The sequence below is a fragment of the Primulina tabacum genome, chromosome 11, assembly GCF_025594145.1.
Source record: "Primulina tabacum isolate GXHZ01 chromosome 11, ASM2559414v2, whole genome shotgun sequence".
Classification (NCBI taxonomy): domain Eukaryota; kingdom Viridiplantae; phylum Streptophyta; class Magnoliopsida; order Lamiales; family Gesneriaceae; genus Primulina; species Primulina tabacum.
In genome coordinates, this window is record NC_134560.1 from 18,171,560 (window position 1) to 18,194,405 (window position 22,846).

Sequence of the window (22,846 nt, forward strand, 5' to 3'; positions counted from 1 at the left end):
ATGTCAGTTCACCCATCATGCTCATTTCAAACTTATCCTGCATTAGCTTAGCAAATTTCTCGCATAATTTGGGATTAGTTGATCCGAATATGATATCATCAACATAAATTTGAACTAATAAAATGTGATCATTCTTAGTAAATTTGAACAAGGTCTTATCAACTAATCCAACAGAAAAATCATGATCAGTTAGGAATTTTTAAAGAGTTTCGTACCAAGCTCTGGGAGCTTGTTTAAGACCATATAAAGCTTTGTTCAAATGATATACATGATCAGGAAAGTTGTGATTTACAAAACCTGGGGGTTGTTCAACATATACTTCCTCTTGTAGCTGGCCATTTAGGAATGCACTTTTGACATCCATTTCATAGACTTTGAAGTTCTTGTATGATGCATAAGCAAGAAACATTCTGATTGCTTCCAGTCTTGCAACTGGAGCATATGTCTCATCATAGTCAATTCTTTCTTCTTGTCTGTATCCTTGTGCTACTAATCTTGCTTTGTTGCGTCCAACTGAACCATCTTCGTTCAGTTTGTTCCTGAAAACCCATTTGTGTACCTATAACAGTTTTTGAAACTGGTCTTGGAACTATGTTCCAGACATTGTTATGAGTGAACTGATTTAGCTCTTCTTGCATTGCATTTAACCAGTTAGGATCAGCCAGAGCCTCATCAGTTTTTTTTAGTTCTAGTTGTAATACAAAAGCTGAATGGATAAATAAATTTAGCATTTGATTGCGAGTTCTTACTGGATCAGATGGATTTCCTATTACCAGCTCAGGTGGATGTGATTTTCTCCATCTGTACTCAGTATTTGTTGTATCAGCAATTTCTTCAGTTGGTAACTGAATACAGTTTTCAGTCTCAGTTGGTGCTTCGTCAACTGGTATTTGAATGTTATCATTATGCTCTATCAACTGATCATTAGGAATGGCTTCTGGTTCAGCTGATTGATCTGACATTTCTGGTTCGGGTGTTTGGAGATTGTTTTGATTAATATGATTGTCTTTTTCATCATCATCCTCCAAACTGATATCTGTAAATCGATCAACTAGCTCAACTTGATCAGTTGGCTTATTAGTTAGTTCAGTTTCATCGAATCAACATGAGCTGATTCTTCAACATTTAGGGTTTTCTTGTTGAAGACTCTATAAGCTATACTAACTGATGAGTATCCAAGAAATATTCCCTCTGCAGATTTAGCATCAAACGCTTTTAAATAATTTTTACCATTATCAAGAATAAAACATCTGCAGCCGAATATTTTGAAATAAATAATTATACTTTTTCTTCCAGGCCAGATCTCATATGGTGTTTTCATATGATTCTTATTAATCATTGATTTGTTCTGAGTATAACATGCAGTGTTTACTGCCTCTGCCCAAAACCTTTGAGAAATACCAGAATCAGCAAGCATTGTTCTAGCAGCTTCTTTAAGGGTCCGATTTCTTCTCTCAGCTACACCATTTTGCTGAGGAGTTCTGGCTGCTGAGAGCTCATGCTTAATTCCAGCATTCTCTAGAAAATTTGAAAGAGTTTGATTGATGAATTCAGTCCCTCGATCTAATCTGATTCGATCAATTCCAACTGATTTTTCATTTAAAAGTCTTTTGAAGAGCTTTATCAGTTGTGAAGCAGTATGGTCTTTAGATTTGAGAAAAATAACTCAAGTAAATCTTGAAAAATCATCTACGACTACCAAGGTGTATTTCATTACCCCTAAGCTCATGACTGGTATAGGACCAAAGAGATCCATGTGCAACAGTTCTAAGCATCGGGATGAAGATTTACAACCCTTGTTTTTAAAAGAAGATCGTACTTGTTTACCATACTGACATGCTGAGCAAAGTTTTTCTTTTGAAAGTCTATTTTGGGCAAACCAGTTACAAGTTCATGTTTACTCAGATAGGCAATGGTTTTAAAGTTTAAATGGTTTAGTCTCTTATGCCACAACCAGTTTTTAGATGATTTGGAAGCAATAAAACAAACTGGTGCATAAGTTTGATCATTCCAACTGATTTTATATATGTTTCCATAACGTTTGCCAGTTAGTATGATTTCATCAGTTGAAGTTTTGACTGAACATGAGTTTTTGTCAAAATGTACTGAGATTCCACTGTCGCATAACTGACTGATGCTAATCAAGTTATACTTCAGGTTTTCTACTAATAGAACATCTTTAAAAGTAAATTTACCATGGATAAGTTTACCCTTATCCACAGTTCCACCTTTGGAATTGTCCCCAAAACTGATATTTGTACAGTCTATTTGATCAGTTGAGATAGCACACTTGCATCTCCTATCATATGTCGCGAACATCCACTGTCCAAATACCATATTGAGTTCTTGTTTGTACCTGTTACCTGCAGTCACACACATAATATAATTTGGTTACCATATCTATTTGGGTCCTGAACTGATTAGTCATTTAGGAACTCATACTTGGATTAGTCTTACAGACTTTCCGGTAGCTGTATTCCAAATGGTTTTTCTCGGCTTTTGTGTGCTTGTGTAGTGTACGAATGATACAATATGTGTTTTAGCTTTATTCAACTGATTGTTCAGTCTATATCTCTTCTGAACTAGCTTGCAGTTATAGTAATTGGAATAGCCATTCGAATAGTTTTTGTAAAATCTCTTTGATGACTGACTTTGTGAATCAGTTGAGAATTTTTGACTATAACCAATCCCATATCTTCTAGCCTTGTTCATATTCTCAGTAGGTTGCTCAATCAGTTTACTAGGCTCAATTTGTTCTTGTACCACTGCTGATTTGACAAAGTGAATGTATTTTCCTTTGTCTATTGTTAGCTTTGGTTGAGTATCATTTGGATACATTTCTCGTTGAGTGTTGAACCCTAAACCAGTTTTATCAGAAACTGATTTTTGTGAAATCTGCATTTCATTTAGTGCAGTAGATGATTTGTTCCAAGAATGAATAAGCTCAGTCTGTTTTGAGTTTTCAAGCATCAACTTCTGTATTAATGACTGATTTTTGTTTCTTTCTGCTTTTAACTCAGCAATTTCCCTTTTTAGACTCAACCCATCGACTGATTCATCAGTTGAAGTTTTGACTGAACATGAGTTTTTGTCAAAATGTACTGAGAATCCACTGTCGCATAACTGACTGATGCTGATCAAGTTATACTTCAGGTTTTCTACTAATAGAACATCTTTAAAAGTAAAGTTACCATGGATAAGCTTACCCTTACCCACAATTCTACCTTTGGAATTGTCCCCAAAACTGATATTTGGACCACTGTATTTGATCAGTTGAGATAGCACACTTGCATCTCCTGTCATATGTCGCGAACATCCACTGTCCAAATACCATATTGAGTTCTTTTTTGTACCTGTTACCTGCAGTCACACACATAATATAATTTGGTACCCATATCTATTTGGGTCGTGAACTGATTAGTCCTTTAGGAACCCATATTTGGATTAGTCTAACAGACTTTCCACTAGCTGTATTCCAAATGGTTTTTCTCGGCTTTTGTGTGCTTGTGTAGTGTACGGATGATACAATATGTGTTTTAGCTTTATTCAACTGATTGTTCAGTCTATATCTCTTCTGAACTGGCTTGCAGTTATAGTAATTGGAATAGCCATTCGAATAGTTTTTGTAAAATCTCTTTGATGACTGACTTTGTGAATCAGTTGAGAATTTTTTACTATAACCAATCCCATATCTTCTAGCCTTGTTCATATTCTCAGTAGGTTGCTCAATCAGTTTACTGGGCTCAATTTGTTCTTGTACCACTGCTGATTTGACAAAGTGAATGTATTTCCCTTTGTCTATTGTTAGCTTTGGTTGAGTATCATTTGGATACATTTCTCCTGAGTGTTGTACCCTAAACCAGTTTTATCATAAACTGATTTTTGTGAAATCCGCATCTCATTTAGTGCAGTAGATGATTTGTTCCAAGACTGAATAAGCTCAGTTTGTTTTGAGTTTTCAAGCATCAACTTCTGTATTAATGACTGATTTTTGTTTCTTTCTGCTTTTAACTCAGCAATTTCCCTTTTTAGACTCAACCCATCGACTGATTCATCAGTTTTGGTTTTATTGTCTGTGGGATCAGTTTGCTTTGCTTTGATTTCTTCAAATGATGATGCAAGCTTTTGATACTCATTTACCATGTCATGTAGTGTTAGAATGAGTTCTTCTCGTGTGAAATCAGTTGAGCTGAAATCAAATACCTGTTGGCTAGATGATTCTTCTGCTGCATCATTAGCCATCAAGCACTTTACTTCTTCATCATCACTAGAACTGCATGAGCTTTCTGGTCCCGACTCTTCACTATCAGTTTCTGCCCATTTAGATTTGTTTCTTCAGCTAAGAGTACCTCATGTTTCTTTCTGAAGACCTTCTTATCTTCCTTGGGTCTTCTTTTGCGTTCATATGATTTCTTTCTTCTGTCAGTTGAGCCTTGACTGTCCTTCTTGGGTTTAGGACAATCAGCAATGAAGCGACCTGATTTGCCACAGTTATAGCAGGCATTTGGTTCATCTTTAGAATTGTTCCTTTGGTATGGCTTCTGGAAGTTCCCTTGATTCTTTCTCATGAACCTTCCGAATTTTTTGATGAATAATGACATAGCATCATTACTCAACTGATCAGCAGATTTTTCGACTGAACTGATTTGTTCAGTTCTGACAGCAGCTAGAGCAGTTGAGGCTGCAGAGGTAGATGGTTCTCCTTCTCTGTTCTGCAGCTCAAACTCATAAGCCTTTAAATCAGCAAACAAATCATGAAGTTCAATCTGATTCAGATCTTCGGACTCCCTCATTGCCATGGTCTTGACATCCCATTCCTTGGAAAGACCTCTCATTACTTTTAGTGCAATTTCTTTATTGGTATACACTTTTCCAAGTGCATTTAACTCATTGATGATACTGCTCACTCTTTCATCATACTCGTGCATTGATTCTCCTGCTTTCATTTTGATGTTATCAAACTTTTGAACAGCAACAGAAAGTTTATTTTCTTTGGTTTGATCATTTCCTTCACACAGCTGGATCAACTTTTCCCAAATTTCTTTGGTTGTTTTACACATCTTTATTTTGCTGAAAGTTACTTTGTCTAGCGTTTTGTACAGAATTTCTTTAGCCACATTGTCAAGATTTGCTTTTCTTTTGTTTTCAGTTGTCCATTCATCTCTGGGCTTTTCTATTCTTTATGGTGCCTCTTCTGTTATGGCAACTGCTGTATTTGCTTTTAGAATCTTCATGGGTCCATCAGTTATGACATACCACATGTCATCATCTTGTGCAGCCAAATGAGCCTGCATTCTGATTTTCCAATCATCAAATTCTTCTCTGGAGAACATGGGAATTTTGTTGAATGAAGTCATGCTGGCAAGTTTTTAGATCAAAAGTATTCAAGAACAAGATTCAACCGCTCTGATACCACTTGATAGGATCGATTAACGTATCAAGAGTGTTTAGAAGGGGGGTTTGAATAAACACTCACAATTAAAACTTATCTTTTCGAATTTTGAGTTCAGTTTGGTGACAAACTGATTCTCGAAATCTTGTTGTTCGATGACAATCAGTTAAACTAAAGTAGTTGCGGAAAATAACTGACTGAAAGATAGAATACGAAACTGAAATAAAATAGGCAAGGGTTGTTTCTAGATGTTCGGAGAATTTGATTACTCCTACGTCACCCCTTCTATCTCAAGGATAGGATATCCACTAAAAGACTTTGATCAAATACAAGAATTGTACAGACCCACTCTAGTTTGGACTTAACACTGCCAAAAACTGAAACTCTTAGTATTATAGAATGTTCTCAGTGCGTAACTGATCTTAGCACTATCGAATTTCAACGATTATTACAACTTGCTAATGAGCTCAAATTGTAGCCTTAACTGCTACGAATATATCAAGTAAGATTGAGCTGAGATTTTGACAGAGTGACAGCAAGCGTTTTGAATAGTGTTGACTCTCTCTTTTCTCTTCAGCTGTTCGTCTGTCATATTTATAAGCTTCTTTTCTCCAACGGTAACTTGAGATGAATTTGAATCTTTGTATCCGTTGATTTCTACTTGATTATTCCTTGGACATTGTTTGCTTCATTTATTGTGATGCGGCGTCTTAATTGTTTTCGCCGAAATGCGTTTTTCTAAGTTGTATTGATTGAAGTGCGGCGTTGCAATCTTCTATGTCTCTTGACGGTTGATTGTTCTTTCCCGAGATATGTTCAGTTGAAGGGTGCTTAGCATACGACTGAATATATCAACTGATCAGTTTCCAACTGATCAGTCCAGTTGCTGAGTTCAGTTAACTCGATCAGTTGGTTCGTATTTTCAGTTGATTCATATTTTGTCAAACGCCGGAATTTAGTTTCCAACAAAATGTGATTTTATCGAACGTCTTGTACAGAGTATATTTGCCACATTATCCAAATTGATTTTTATTTTATCATCTGTTGTCCATTCTTCTCTTGGATTTTCAATCCGATGGGGTGCTCCATCAGTTATTGCAAATGCTGCTTTTTTCTTCAATACTTTCATTGGTCCGTCAGTTATGAAGTACCACATCAAAATATAGCCTGAAAACTATGAATGTGTATGATAAGCGTGAGCTTTTGTAAAACTGAGCTTTGAAAGCTTTAACTCGAAAGTTAACTCAGAATGAATATGTGCAGATTTCTTGCTAACTTGGTAACTTCGTGTAACTTTCGTGTAACTTTTGTAACATTTCTTCAGCTGATCTTCTCGGCTATTTATAGGCTTTGCTTCCAACGGTAACATTAAATGCATTTAAATCTTTATATCCGTTTCTTTGTCATGAGTAGACACGTCAACATTCTTCTGAAAATCGTACACTGTGTCTTTTCTAAAATTCGGTGCTCCCACCGCAATTTACAGTCTGTTTTGTACAAATTGTCGGTTGTTTGCTAAGCTCTTTAACTGATGACATGTCAAGCTGATTTATCAGTTGACTCTTTATAGTCGATAGGATCGTTAACTGGTCAGTCTTAACTGATCGTCCAGTTGACTGCACATCTTCAGTTAGCTTTGATCAGTTCAGTTGCCTTTGAATATTTGCGCATTAATCTTCAGTTCGGGCAACTGTCAGTTACATATCTTCAGTTCGGTTACCTTCAGTTGTCTTGATCAATTCTTTAATCTTTTCACGCTCAATTTGTCAAACTCCAAAATTAAGATTTCACATATACTATTCTCAAGCTTGAGCGACTTTTATCCTTGTTTTAGGCCGCTGAATCGACTCGGAGCGAATTTAGAATAGACAGTACACTTCCTAATAAATTTTATGATCTACTAGATTCGTGTATTTCATGATACTTATAGTATATTCAAAGACTTTATATATGCAGTTTGCATGTGTATACAGATAAAGTAAATTTTATAGTTGATAACACCGTAAAATAATATTAAAATAAATATTGTTTTCGAAAAATTGCATCACATTTGTTTTACTTGATATTTATTAGTAATTAAAACTTAGATATATGACGTTCATAGCCTTTGATTAAAAATTTTCCCAAAAAAAAAAATAATTTACGTATAAAATTTGACGAAAGAATATACATCTCAATAAATAAAAAAATTGTAAGTAGTGGATAAAACTTTTTGAAGATATATTATGCATTTGAAATATACTTCAAAAGTTTTTTTAAAAAAAATTAACATATGTTTTAAATATTAAAATCGAGCTATTAGCAACCGTTATTTTAAATCATACCAAAGATCAGGTATTATGTTTTGATTGCTCCTCCCAAAAAAAATAATTATTGGTCTCCAATAATCGTCATCCGATCGAGCCTTTGCCGTTTAATTAGCAACCGAGTACTAGCTGGTATCCACCCCTCCTCCATGAAGAGAAAAAACATGGAAAACCCTTTTGACAAAACTAAATGTCATGAAACAATGTTCTAAAATATCTGCAGAAGGTTGATAAGACTATAGAGGCGATTGGAATCTACATGAGAGAAATACTGTTCCCCAATATTTAAAATAGATCGCTATTTTTTTTTCTCAAGGCAATAAAATTACTACGGAAAATAAATTTATATTATGTTGTAGAACAATAATTATTCTGACGAACCAATGAAACGTTATGCCAAACTTTAATTTACGACTATTAACATAATACTCGCAAAAAAACAGAATTATTTTTGTAAGTCCTACAACTCATTATCACATATTTTTAACATTTATTTTTTTAAAATATTTGAATTTTATCATTGTTATTTAAGAAAAACTAACCTATGCTAAAACGAAAATATTTGAATTACATCGTAAACATTTCAAAAACTATAATGTATGAAAAATATTATTTACAAAAAATTATAATTTGTTTGTTTTTCATCGTTAGCATTTACCAAAAATTAGAACTTATGATAAAACGTTAAACATTCATCCTGCGATTGATTTCATAACCAAAATCAAGTGTTCAATTTCCATAAATGAAAAGAAACGCAATCAATAAATTATTGAACAATAGCCGTTGTACATCCTCCAATTTGTGAATAAAAATTTTAATTTTTGTTCCTTGTACTTGCTATATATGAGCAAAATGAAATTCGAATATCGTGGCTTCATTGTTCGTAAAACGAGTAATTTTGTGGATTCTGCATTTAGTCATACCGAAAGGACCAAAACGATCTCAACACATTCCCATCCAAAGATACCATAACAAAGAAGCTTTTGTTCCAAATACAAAGTAATTCGGCACCTCGGACCCGATTACAATTCACTACATATTTGCCCAATGAAAACCAAAAAATAGACCGGAAAGCAAACCAGTTTAAAATATTATTGGTATATCACACATCAATCCGATGATGCAAAGTGACAGCAGCAATTGCACTCGTTGACACTTTGTATTATTGCCATCATCCATTTCCAACGAGCATGATCACATGCAAGGGCCAGATATAGGTAAGAACCTGTCCTCGCATGCTGTACAAAACTATGCAGTAATCTATAATATTGCCACTTTCCTCAACTTCAATAAACTTGTTTCTTTTTTACAATTCACAGCGTGTCACGTGTGTATCGCTCTCTTGGATTTTCTCTTAGATTTCGTGATTATTGGATCCTCCACCTCAGAAGGTGGTGCATGCCTAAAACGACCATCCTCTTCAAACTTGCGTAATCCAGTAGTTTTGAGTCATCTTCGTGGATTGTGTCATCAACCAACTTCATATATTTATCAAACTTCAAACAGCGACTTTAGAGAGAGAACACACCTGGTGGCACAAATCAGATTTCTGAACATAACATGTCACTCTCATACATCGAACCCCTGACTTATTTTAGTGGATTTTTTTTATTTTGGGAGGCTTGACCTGGCTAGGATGAATGCTGTTGCTGAGAACTTTGCATGTTTGGCTGTTGAGCATTGTAGTGAGTAAATGGTTGTGAGTAGAGGGGATTCAGCAAACTCTGTAAAGAAACAACTAGGGAAGCTCACTGACCAAATATGACAGTACAATGTATGAAAAAGAGGGATGGCCACTCATGGTGGACACGGCGGGGAGCAGTCGTTTGACTAATGTAAAAATTTGAAAAGTACCATTTCCATCACCAAAATGAATCAAATAGATCCATTCAACTCCTGAAACCCACTTACTAAAATCATCAGTGCAGAATATTTTTTTAAAGAATATTTACTGCTGCACTGTGATCAGAACTGTTTTAGTGGACATGTATATAAACCCTCAGTCTGTTAAATTATTTCACTTCCATAAATAAATTTAATGATCAATAAACAAATACCTCAGTCTGAAGTGGACCCCCACGGTTTTGAGAAAAATCATTTTGAGATTGTTCGGGAAACGCAGCCTGTGCAAATAGCCCCAGCGAACCATGGGCCATGTATTCCTGGAGAATTATGGAGATGGACTTCAAAGGACAAGAAAAAAGGGGAAAAATTGCATACCCACTGTTCTAATAAGCATAGAGTAGGAAAGCAACATCCGTTGACAGAATCTAAATTTACCCCAGCCTTTATGCTTTGGGAACCATCACTAAAACGTCCTCGAGTACTGATACCACCCAAAGACATAGTAGCTTCATTCTATAAAATTTAACACAATTAAATAGCAATTTTGTTCTCATGGAAAGGCAGGTGTTATTTTCATCAACTCATATAAAATGATCAATTGAAGAGAATGTTGAAGATATCAGAGAAATCTAAAAGGTTGCACATGTGGGACAAACAATTTCTTATGTACCTTCAATGCAATTCCTTTTATGTTATATCACTTCCAATGTGAAATTATTTTTACCCTTCAACGAAAAGATGTAGCTGTTAACTTTGTTACAATCTAAATGAACTGAAAAAAAAGATAAACATGTCATATCTGCTTCTGCTTAACATCATTTTGGTGCAAATAGAACACAAAACAAATGAATATTAAGTATAAAGAATTTGGCTAAAAAAATTAGACGACTATTATTATAAAACATTATTTTCTATCCCGTAACTTTAACATCAGGCACTTCGACTTCTCCGACATACAATCAGATGTTAAAAATATCATATCTATTCAAGTGTTTAATGATACAAATAGTCCATGGTGTTTGAAACTGACATAATGATTGTAGCATTAGTTACTAATAGCAAATCAATATCCATAAATAGCTACTGTTTTTTTATAACAGATTAGTGATTTCAATGTGGAAGGCCCTAGCTTACTCCTTCCCAAATTCACTTCTGCTGACAAAAGATTGCATTTTTTTCATCACTGAAAAATAAAGGACAATAAAAATGATTTTGACCACTTAATGCGTAGTAATTTAAATGTGTTTTAGTCCCGAGTTAATTAAGCTCGCCCTCAGAGACCTTTCATATTTTAAAGGGTAAATTTCATTGCCCCCCTTCACCTATGACTAATGCTCACTTAACCTTCTCACTATTAAATGCCTCACTTAACCCACTTCAATTATATATGCTATCCACTTAATCTCCTTGAAATTTAATTATCACCTTGCCACTTTGAACACTATTAGTCGGCCACTTTGAACACTATTAGTTGGCCACTCGTATTTTTCAAATCGAAGTAATCAAAGTATTGCTTAATATATTACAATTACAATTACAACATTATAATCAATTTTATGATCAATAAATAAATTTATGATTTTTAACAGGAAAGTAATTTTATTATTTATTTAAATTAGTTTATATGTAATTTCATAACAAATTTTTATTTAAGGAAATGCTTTTGCTCGTGCAATAGCAAAAATCATTACATAAAATCATAACTTTACTATATTTTAAAAAATTTCACGAGGCTAGTTCTTAATAGGTAGAGTGTAATTATCCAAATCTTTATTTAAATATACTAATTAAGACATGATTAAAAAGTTAATTAAGTATAGAAAGTGATTAATTGAGTATCAACATATTGGAATCCACCGAAATAGAATAAACCACCCAATCTAGCTAAGACCTTATCCCGAGAAATCCAACTAATTGAATGAGATTATGACACGTGACTGATGAGATTGAGTTCAGATCTTCTAAACTAGTCCGGATACAACTTATAAATGGAAGTTGATTTCATTTGTTTATTGCACCGTTTTTCTCTGCTTCTATCTCGAGTTCTAGCCATATAACATAGGTTTTTATCAAGTTTCTAGGGAAGTTCTGTCGGGAAGCACCGGAGCTAGTGTCGACTCAATGAGAGATCGGTGAACAAGGACACGCAGATCGAGACGTTATCAGCGGGCTGAAAACGGATGCAGGTATAATCCTGAAGCCTTTAATAGTGATTTAAGGATCAATAGGAAGAACTTTGAATCATGTTTAGTAATTCTGGATATGGCACAATAGTGATTTCAGTATGTTGGTATTGTCTAAGTTCAGACGAGTAAACTTTCAGTCGGATTGTTTTAGTGAGGTACGTAATGTACAGACTAAGATAACCAAGCGTAGTATACACACTTATATGTTGCATATTTAGCTGTTCTATGATACATGTTTTACTGTTTTGACCAACTATGCATGACATATCACGTTGGACCTGATATCTTTTGAGATATATCTCGTTTCTTTGGACTGCTCAGCCCTGTTATGCATTGTGGACCACAAGGTAATGACACGGGACGTAGTAGGTCATGTCTTGACTATGAGCGTGGGAGCCAAAACATGTATATGGTAGATCAGAGACTACACCCTCATACGCCTCAATACTGAGCATGAGATTCTAGATTTGATCCTTCGTACCTGAGCATATTGCATTTTGCATGCATCATATAAGTTTATGTATTCGTACATTCTCGTATTAGCCGATTGTCACCCACGCACTTGTTTTCATCTCGGACACCCATTCCACGGGACAGGTCTTAGGTTAGACGGTTCGTACAGCCAGGGCAGTGGCTAGAGCAGTTGGGTTTTCGATGGTGATCAAGTCGAGGTTTTTTTTTGGTTTCTCGTATTCTCCTGTAGGATTATGAATTCAATATGGTTATATCAACGTTAAATACTAAGATTATTGTTTTGTTTTCGTTTGTACTGTAAGATGATTAAGTTATTAGGTTCATTAATTGTTATTATCAAGTTTAATTATGCATGTTTATTAGTTTGTTTAATATAGCTTGAGTAAGGACGTTGCATTTAATTGTATCAGAGCATGCAAATTTTTTTGGGACATTAGTAATCTGTATCGAGGATTTAGAGGTTAATTTTGATTTCTTTTCAGACGTCGGGATAAGGGAGCAGTCACGGATATGTGGGACATGGCCGTTATGGCGACGACAATGCAGGCCGAGAACATCATCGTAGAGATTGACGGAAGGCGACACCGAGATCATGATGAAAGGAAAAGCAGGAATCGCGTCAACATTTTGGATTTCATGAGATTGGACCTTAACCGTTGACAGGAAATAGAATGCTGATTTTGCTGAAACTTTGGTCGATATTATGAAGCAGCGTTTCCGAGTGCTGCACTATAACGAAGATGACAAGATGGAGGTAGCAAATTTCATCATCCAAGGAAAAGCTCGGAAATGGTGGAAATCGGCTTCTGCTATCTAGTTCAGCAGCATGGGCGGATTCGTTGGGAACATTCCCGTCGCCTTCATCAATCATCAGTTCCCGCCAGCTCTTTGTCGGGCGAAGGAGATGAAACTGTTGACCATTAAGCAACGAGATTCGAGCATTAAGGATTACTATAAGCCTTATACGAATCTGTTGTCGTATGCTCCTCACATCAATGAAAATTATGCGACGAAATATTTGCTTTTTGTTGAAAAGTTTGAACCAGGAGATTTTTGTTCGAGTTTCTGTCTGCGATGATCCGACTTCATACAAAGGATCAGTGAATCATTGCCGTCAAGTCGAGATCAGTATTGCTAGGAGGAAGGCTATGCAAGCTAGCGAGAATTCTAGTTCGTTGGCACCGAACGGCCAGTCTTGCAAGAAGTTTGTAACTTCTTATTCTTCTGGTTCCGGAGGAGTGCACAGTTTTGGCAGGAAGAAGCAACCAATCACCAAACAGAGAAATGTCGAAGGGTGACAGGTGTTTGTTTCAATTGTCGACTTGAGGAGGGGTTGGTAAACCGGGACATGCAGATCGAGACATCATCAGCGGGCTTCCTGACGACGAACACAGGTATACTCCTAAAGCCTTAAAATAGTGATTTAAGGATCATTAAAAAGAACTTTGAAACATGTTTCAAAATTCTAGATCTTGATAGTTATTTCATTATGTTGGTATTGTCTAAGTTCAGAACAATAGAATTTCTGTCAGATTGTTTTAGTGATGTATGTAATGTAGGGACTGAGATATCCAAGCGTACTATACACATTTATATGATGCATATTTATTTGTTGCATGATACATGTTTTACTGCTTTGAAATATTATGCATGACATATTACGTTTGGCCTGATATCTTTTGAGATATACCTCATTTGTTGGGGCAGCTCAACACTGTTATGTACTGTGGACGGTTGGATATCAAGATCTACAATGTCTGACGGGACCCGCGGCGTATAATGCTCCTATGGACATTGTAGGCCTACGTCTTGATGATGAATAAGGGAGCCAAAATATGCCTAGGGCAAACCGTAGACTACACACTCAGGTGTCTCTAGACGTAGCATGAGATTCTTGACTCGATCTTTGGTATCCGAGCATATTGCATATTGCATTTCATATGCATCATATCAGTTTGTATACTCGTACATTCTCGTATCGGGCGATTGTCGCTTACGTCTTTGTTTTCATCTCAAACACCTTATTCCACGGGGATAGTCTTAAGTTCAGACGGCCAAGGAAATCGCTAGAAAAGTTGGGTTTCGGTGGTCATCCAGTGGAGATTTTATTTGGTTTCTAGCATTTCTCGAGTAAGATTATGATTTCGATATGGTTGTATCAACGTTTAAGACTGAGAATATTATTTAGTTTTCGTTTGGGTTGTAAGATGATTAATTAATTTTGTTTCCGCCGTTTAATTGTTGATTAAGTTTTAATCATGCATGCTTATTAGTAATATTAGTATGTTAGTAGCAGCTTGGGTAAAAGCGCTACATTTAGGAATATCAGAGCATGAAAAGATTTTTGGGAAATTAGTAATTCTGTTTCGAGGATTTCGAGGTTGATTTTGGTTTCCTTTCAGATGTCGGAAAATGGAAGCAGTCGTGAAAGTGTGGGACACGACAGTTTGGGCAACGATGAGGCGTGCTGGAAACATCGTCGTAGAGATCATTAAGGAATGCGTCACTGAAACCATGATGAAAAGAGACATGGGTACTGCATCAACATTAAGAATTTCATGAAGATTGAACCTCCACCGTTTACAGGACACGAGAATGCTGATTTTGATGATGCTTGGGTCGATATCATGGAGCAATGTTTTCGAGTGCTGCACTATGCCGAGGATGAGAAGATGGAGATAGCCTATTTCATGATCCAAAGAAAATCTCGGAAATGGTGGAAATATGTTTCTATTATTCTAGTTCGGCAGCATAGATAGATTCGTTGGGAACATTTCCGCCAAGCCTTCATCAATCGTCACTTCCTGCCAGCTATTCGTCAGGCGAAGGATATGGAACTGTTGGTCATTAAGCAAGGAGATTCGAGCATTAAAGAATACAAGAAGCGTTTTACGGATCTCTTGCCGTATGCTCCTGAAATCAGTGAGAATTCTGCAAACGCTAAAGGAGTGAAAAGAGCTTCCAAACTCTAAAAGAGAAACTTGTGTCTACACCAGTACTGGCCCTACTTCACAGATCAAAGCTTCGAGTATTTGTTCACACAGAAAGAACCGAATATGAAACAGAGAATATGGATTAAATTGTTAAAAGATTATGACTTAACAATAAGCTATCACCCTGACAAGGCAAGTAAGGTAGATGATACTTTAAGTCGGAAATACATGGGTAAGTGATCCCAGTTTCACTTTATGCACAATCATGCCTTCAAAAAACAATCAAGTTAAGTCAGCATCAAGATCCCTCATTAACAAAACTTAAAGAGCAAGTCAAATAAAGGAAGTCACAAGATCTTCAGATAGACGACAAGAGAGTTCTGTGGATGAAAAGACGATTGTGTGTACAAGATATCGAGAACCTTCGATAAATAATAATCTCTGAAAGCACACAAGTCAAAATTTTCGGTCCACCCTTGCAGTACAAAGATGTACAGAGAGATTTAAAGGAAAATTTCTGGTGGAACGGAATGATAAGAAACGTAGCATAATTCATCTCTCGATGCCAAGTCTGTCAACAAGTCAAAGTTGAGTATCAATGATCTGGAGGACCTCTTCAACCCTTGGAAATCCCAAAATAGAAATAAGAATATATTTCCATGAATTTTGTAGTGGGTTTACCAAAGTCTAAACCAAAACATGATGGAATATGGGTAATCGTAGATAGATTCACAAAATCTGCTCACTTTCTCCCCGTCCCAATTGGTTACCCTATACATGGACCATATTGTGCGGTTAAATGGAGTCCAAACAAGTATTATGTCTGATAGGGATCCAAGATTTGTATTACGTTTCTGGAAAATCCTTCAACAATTGGGAACGACATTGAGTGTGAATACTGCCTATCATCCAGAGACTGATGGTCAGCCTGAGACGACTATTCAGACACTCAATGACATATTAGGTGCTTGTGCTATGGATTTTGGACAAGTATGGCATGATGATCAGCCATTTGCGTATAACAATAAATATCATAGCAGCATCGGTAGGGCTCCGTTCGAAGCATTGTATGGTAAACGTTGTAGTACTACATTGTTTTGGGAGGAAGTAGGAGAAAGACAAGTGCAAGAACCTGAGTTAGTTCAACAAGCGATTGAAATAGTTGAACTGATCAAGAAGAAAATTAAAATTGCGGAAGATCTTCAAGCAAGTTACGCAAATACCAAGCGTAGATCCCTACAATTTCAGCCATGAGAAAAAGTATTCCTTAAAGTTTCACCATTCCGCTGGGTGATGAGATTTGGGCTAAAGAAAAAAATTAGCCCCAAAATTCATCGGACTTTTCGAGATCTTAGAACGTGTTGAAAATTTTGAGTATCGATTGACTTTATCGCCATATCAGTCCAGCATTCAGAATGTCTTTCATGTATCGTTGCTACGAAGGTATGTAGCAGATGAATCTCACATTCTTGACCCGACAAATGTTCAAGACCAGTCGCTCATAATTCTAGGTAGGAAAGAGAAGAAGCTCTGAAACAAAAACCATTCCACTTGTTCTAGTGGAATGGCATCAACGAGGCAAAGCAGAGGCAATTTGGGAGTTAGAGAGTCGTATGCGCTCAAAGTATACACATTTGTTTTAAGTTGTATCGTTGTAATCATAAGTTGTATATTATTCAGTTGTATTTGTACTTTAGTTCTGATTTCGAAGAAAAAATCTTTATAAGGAGTGGAGAATGTAATGACATAAATCCTTATTTGAATTAAATACTAATTAAGACATGATTAAAGAGTTGTTAATTAAGTATTATTAAAGAATTGATTAATTGAGGATCAATATGCTGAAATCAACTGAATTCAAAATGAACCACCCAATCTACTTCATATTACATTTTCCCAAGAAATTCAACTAGACAAGTGAAATTGTAACACCCAACAGAAAAGATTGAGTTGGGATCTTCTGAACTAGTCCGGATGCAGCTTATAAATGGAAGTTGTTTTCATTTGTTTGTTTAACTGCTTTCCCTCAGTTTCTCGCTCTCGAGTTCTAACCAAATATCTTAGGTTTTTAGCCAGTTTCTAGGGCAGTTTAGTGTCGACAAGCTTCGGAGCTAGTATCGACTCGAGGAAGGCTCGGTAAACCAGGACACGCAGATCAAGACGTCATCAACGGACTTACCAAACTATAATCCTCAAGCATTAAAATAGTGATTTAAGAATCATTAGTAAGAACTTTGAAGCATGTTTACTGATTCTGAATCTTGTTTGATAGTGATTTCAGTATGTTGGTATTGTCTATGTTCACACAAGTAGACTTTCTGTCAGATTGCATTAGTAAGATACGTGATGTACTGACTTATATATTCAAGCGTAGTATACACAGTTATATACTGCATATTTATCTGTTGCAGTAAACATGTTTTACTGCTGTGACATATTATATGCATGACATATCACGTTGGACATGATATTTTTTAAGATTTACCTCGTTTGTTGGGGCAGCTCAGTCTTGTTCTGTATTGTAGATGGTTGGGTATCGAGAGCTATAGTGTCCAAAGGGACCCGCGGGCTCTAACAAACCTGGACATTGTAGGTCCACCGCTTGATGATGAGTGTGGGAGCCAAAACATGCCTAAAGCAGATCATTGACTACACACTCAAGCGACGGTTCGGAAGGCCTCTGTAGTGATCCAGTTGAGGTTTTATATGGTTTATCGTATTTCTCGTGCAGGATTATGATTTCAATATGGTTATATTAACGTCCAAAACTGAGATTATTGTTTTATTTTCGTTTGGGTTATAAGATGATTAAGTTATTTGGTTTTCGCTGTATAATTGTTATTAAGTTTTAATCATGCATGCTTATTAGTGTATTTAGTAGTGGCTCGGGTAAAGGCGTTACACCACTGTGCAGCAAAAAGGTTTTCTTGCTCGAGGCTCCCGACATGGGTAGACATTGCAAGGATCTCAGCAACGCCCACGAGTCCAGGAGCAAGTATTTGCCCTAAACCAAGAGCAAGCTGAGTAGGAAAACGAGAGTCATTGCAGGTAATTTTCTTTTATGTGGTATTCTTGCATATGTATTAATTGAGATTTGGGCATCGCATTCATTCATAGCATCAAGGTTTGTTAAGAAGTATAAACTAGTCTACGTGTCATTAGATGTTTTAATGTTGGTGTCGACATCTATGGGACAAGAGGTTTTAGCTAAGCAACTAGTAATAAACTGTTTGTTAGAATTTGAAGAAAAATACTTGTTTGCCAATTTGATCATATTGGCCATGGAAGATGTTGATCGTAATATGTGAATCAATCTATTGACCAAGTATAGAGTGACTGTAGATTGTTATCGACGTCTCGTTCAGTTTCGTCCAGAAGGAGACGAGAATTGATTCTTCTACGATGAGGGATCTCGATCTCCAATGCCAGTAGTGTCTATTGTAAAGGCATATCAAACTTTAGCGAAAGGACGGGAGGGATCTCATTTATGCTGTAGACATATCAAAGGATGGGGAGCAGTAAAGTTGTTCGTGTTGTTCAGTGTACTCTAAGATCGATTTACGGTTTGGATATCATCAGCTTCGAGTTCATCAATGTGACATCCATAAAACTGCATTTCGAACAAGGTTTTTAATGATGACGTTCTAGCAGTGTATGAATTTGATGAACCGAATATTCAGGGAGTATCTTGACAAGTTCGTCATTGTCTTTATTGACGACATACTAGTATAGCCTTAAAGAGCATGCACAACATTTAAGTATTGTGTTGCAAAGATTGAAGAATCATAAATTGTATGCCAAGTGGAGCAAGTGCAAGTTTTGGCTCGACGGAGTTTTCTTCTTGCGACATGTCAAATCCAAATATGGGATATCAGTGGATCCTAGCAAGATCGAAACAGTGTTGAGTTGGGCACAAACGGAATCAACTCAAGAGATTAGACGTTTTCTAGGTTTGGCAGAGGTTATTATCGAAGATTCATCTCTAGATCCCAGTAAGATCGAAGCAGTGTTGAGTTGGGCAAAAACGAAATCAGCTCAAGAGATTAGAAGTTTTTAGGTTTGGTAGAGGTTATTACCGAAAATTCATCTCATGATTTTCTCAGATTGTCAAGTCATTGACACAGTTGACGTGTAAGAATGTATAGTTCGAGTGGACACGGGATTTTGAAAATAGTTTTTATTAACTACGCCAACGTTTGACAGCTGCGACAGTTTTAGCTTTATCATCTAGACCAGGAGGGTAAATTGTGTACACCGATGCATCACTTCAAGGACTTGGATGTGTTTTAACCCAGAATAGTCATGTGATTTCATATGCATTTAGACAGTTGAAGAAGCACGAAGAGAATTATCCAATTCATTAGCTGGAATTGGCAGCGATTGTGTTTACTTTGAAAATTTGGCGACATTATCTGTACGGATAGAGATTTGAGATTTTTATTTATCACAAAAGTTTCTAATATCTTCACTCTATCATACTAAACTATGCGCCAAAAAAGATGGATATATTTGTTAAAAAATTATGATTGCAAAATCAAGTACCATCCCGGATTAGAAAATCTCACAGCTGACGCTCTTAATCACAAGGTGAGTTTATCTGCACTTCAGACAAATTTCATCTAAAGTGTAATCCAAGATGGTTGTTCTCTGGGATTTCATTTCCGTCATAAGAAAGGAATAGAAAGCATTAGAGTAACGAAACCAAAGTTTTATGCCAAAATCAGAGAAGCTCAGTTTTCAAACCCGTAGGTGACAAAGTTAGCAAGGTTAGCTAATGGAGATAACACATTTAGCTTCGCGTTTCAAACAGATAGTACCTTGTATCTTTCAGGGAAAATCGTAGTTCCAGAGGATTATGATTTGAAAATGGGATTTTATCTCAAGCCCGTAGAAGTAAATTGAATATCCACCTTGGCAGCATTAAATGTATAAGGATTTGAAAACTAAGTTTTGGTGAAAAGGTATGAAGAGAAGTGTTTCTCATTTTGTAGCCAAGTATTTTTTTTGTCAGCAAGTGAAAGCTGAAAATTGACAAGCACGAGGCTATACATCCAAGAAATTCTTAATAGTAAGGTGTGCCAACAAGGACAGTCAGTGACAGATAACCACGTTTTAACTCAAGGTCCCCTAAGGAAGTTTTCAGAAAGGGTTGGGAACGACATTGAGTCTGATGAATACCTATCATCCTGAGACTGATGGTAAGTCTAAGAAAACTATTCAGACAATCGAAAGCACGCTATGTGCTTGTGATATGGATTTTGGACAAGCATGGAATGATCATCTGCTACTTGTGGAGTTTGCGTATAACAATAGCTACCATAGCAGCATCGTTATGGCTCCATTCGAATCATTGTATGGTAAACGTTGTCGTACTCCATTGTTTTGGGACGAAGCAGGAGAATGACGAGTGTAAGGACCAAAATTAGTGCAACAAGCGATTGACCAAGTGGCACTGATCAAAAAGAAAATTAAAACTACACAAGATCGTCAAGAGAGTTACGCGAATACCAAGCGTAGACCCTAACAGTTTCAACCAGAGGAAAATGTATTCCTTAAAGTTTCACCACTCCGCAGGGTGATGAGATTTAGACCTAAGGGAAAGTTATCCCAAAGCTTCATCGGACCTTTCAAGATCTTGGAATGTGTTGTAAATTTGACGTATCGATTGACTTTACCGTTGCATCTGTCTAGCATTCACAATGTCTTTCATGTATCGTTGCTACGAAGGTATGTAGCCTTAAATCGTATGTTCATGACCCAACAAATATTTAACTTGAAGAAAACTTAAACTTGTGTCGAGCAACCACTCTTGATTCTGGGTAGGAAAGAGAAGAAGCTCAGAAACAAGACCATCACACTTATTATAGTGCAATGGCAACGCAGAGGTACCGCATAGGCGATGTGGGAATAAGAAAGCAGTTTTGAGTTATATCTTTGTGATCATGATTTGTATTTTATTCAATTGTATTTGTACTTCAAGACCCGAATCCTTAATTAAATGAATTACTAATTAATATTAGTTAAAAAGTTGTCAATTAAGCATTATTAAGGAAGTGAACAATTGAGGATCGCCATGTTGGGATCCACCGAATTTAAAATCGACCGTCCAATCTACTACAGATTACCTTATCCCGACAAATCCAACTAGACGAATGCGATCATGATACATGGCAGATAAGATTTAGTTAGGATCTGCTGAACTAGTCCGGATGCAGCCTATAAATGAAAGCTGATTATTTCCCTCAGCTTCTCCCTCGAATTATAGTCGTGTATCTTAGGTTTTTAGCCAAATTCTAGGGCAGTTTAGTGTCGAAAGATTCGGAGCTAGTGTCGACTCGAGGAAGGATCAGTTAACCGCGATACGCTGATTGAGACGTCATCAGCAAGCTGCCAACGGACGCAGGTATAATCCTGAAACCTTAAACAGTGATTCAAGGATCATGAAGATAACTTTAAAGCATGTTTAGTAATTCTGAATCTAGCATGATTGTGATTTCAGTATGTTCGTATTGTCAAGGTTCAGACGAGTAGACTTTCTATCAGATTGTTTTAGTGATGTACGTGTGTATTGCCTGAGATATTCAAGCATAGTACACACACTTATATGCTGCATATTTATCTTTTGCATTATACATGTTTTACTGTTTTGACATATTATGCACGACATATCACGTTGGGCATGATATCTTTTGAGATATACCTCGTTTGTTTAGGACGTTCGACCCTGATTTGTATTGTGGACGGTTGGGTATTGAAAGATACAGTGTCCGACGAGACACGCGGGATCTGATGACTCTGGACATTGTAGGTCCACGTCTTGACTCTTGATGATGAGTGTGGGAGTCAAAACATACCTATGACATATCAGAAACTACACACTCTAGACTGAGGATGAGATTCTAGACTTGATCCTTGATATCCGAGCATACTGCATTTCGCATGCATCATATCGGTTTGTATACTCGTACATTTTTATATTGGGCGATTGTCGCTCACTCCTTGTTTTCATCTTGGACACCCCATTCCACGGGACATGTCTTAGGTTGTACGGTTGGGACGACCAAGGCAGTGGCTAGAGCAGTTGAGTTTTCGGTAGTGATCCAGTGGAGGTTTTATTTGGTTTCTCCTGTTCTTGTACAGAGTTAAGATTTCGATATGGTTGTATTAATGTTTAAAACTGTGATTATTGTTCTTGTTCGCTTGGGTTGTAAGATGATTAAGTTATTTGATTTCCGTTGTTTAATTATTATTATCAAGTTTAATTATGCATGCTTATTAGTCTGTTTAACAGTGGTTAGAGTAAGGACGCTTCATCGAGATTACAAAATGACGCACTCGATAATTAAAAGGGGTCAAGCGGGTAATATGTATAGCTGAAGGATGTAAATTAATAAAATAAATAAGAGAATCAGTATTAGCAATAGTTTAAAAGGTAAAATGAAATTAATCCAATTTTACATTTATAATGGATTAGTTTAGGAGAATAACTTGGAACGTCGAGTTAAGGACTAACATATTGAGAAAACTCAAGGCAACTTAAACCAGAGAAGATCTACATAATTTTAACTCTAACCTGAGACATGAAGTCATTTCCTGTTGCAAAACGACCATATCCAGCATGAGAATTCTGGTTTAAGAAACTCCCAGGAAATCCACCTTGAGCACCCTGTGTAATATAGTCAACACCATATCCACCCTGAGTTTCCTACA

At 36.4% G+C, this 22,846-nt stretch overlaps 1 protein-coding gene across 7 annotated transcripts in view; it reads right to left on the minus strand.

Annotated features, from left to right (window-relative positions):
- Positions 1-8,662: 8,662 nt before the first annotated feature.
- The window catches only part of LOC142518896 (regulator of nonsense transcripts 1 homolog), a 40,749-nt gene continuing 26,565 nt past the window's right edge, over positions 8,663-22,846 (minus strand). Inside the window, exons 27-30 of one of the 7 annotated variants that reach the window (XM_075621748.1) lie at positions 22,710-22,841; positions 9,979-10,056; positions 9,756-9,860; positions 8,663-9,368 (exon numbers count right to left, since the gene is read on the minus strand). In XM_075621748.1, the coding sequence (XP_075477863.1) occupies positions 9,330-9,368; positions 9,756-9,860; positions 9,979-10,056; positions 22,710-22,841 (354 nt within the window). In that variant the 3' untranslated portion in view covers positions 8,663-9,329. The other 6 variants (XM_075621747.1, XM_075621751.1, XM_075621749.1 and 3 more) reach the window with 6 other exon arrangements.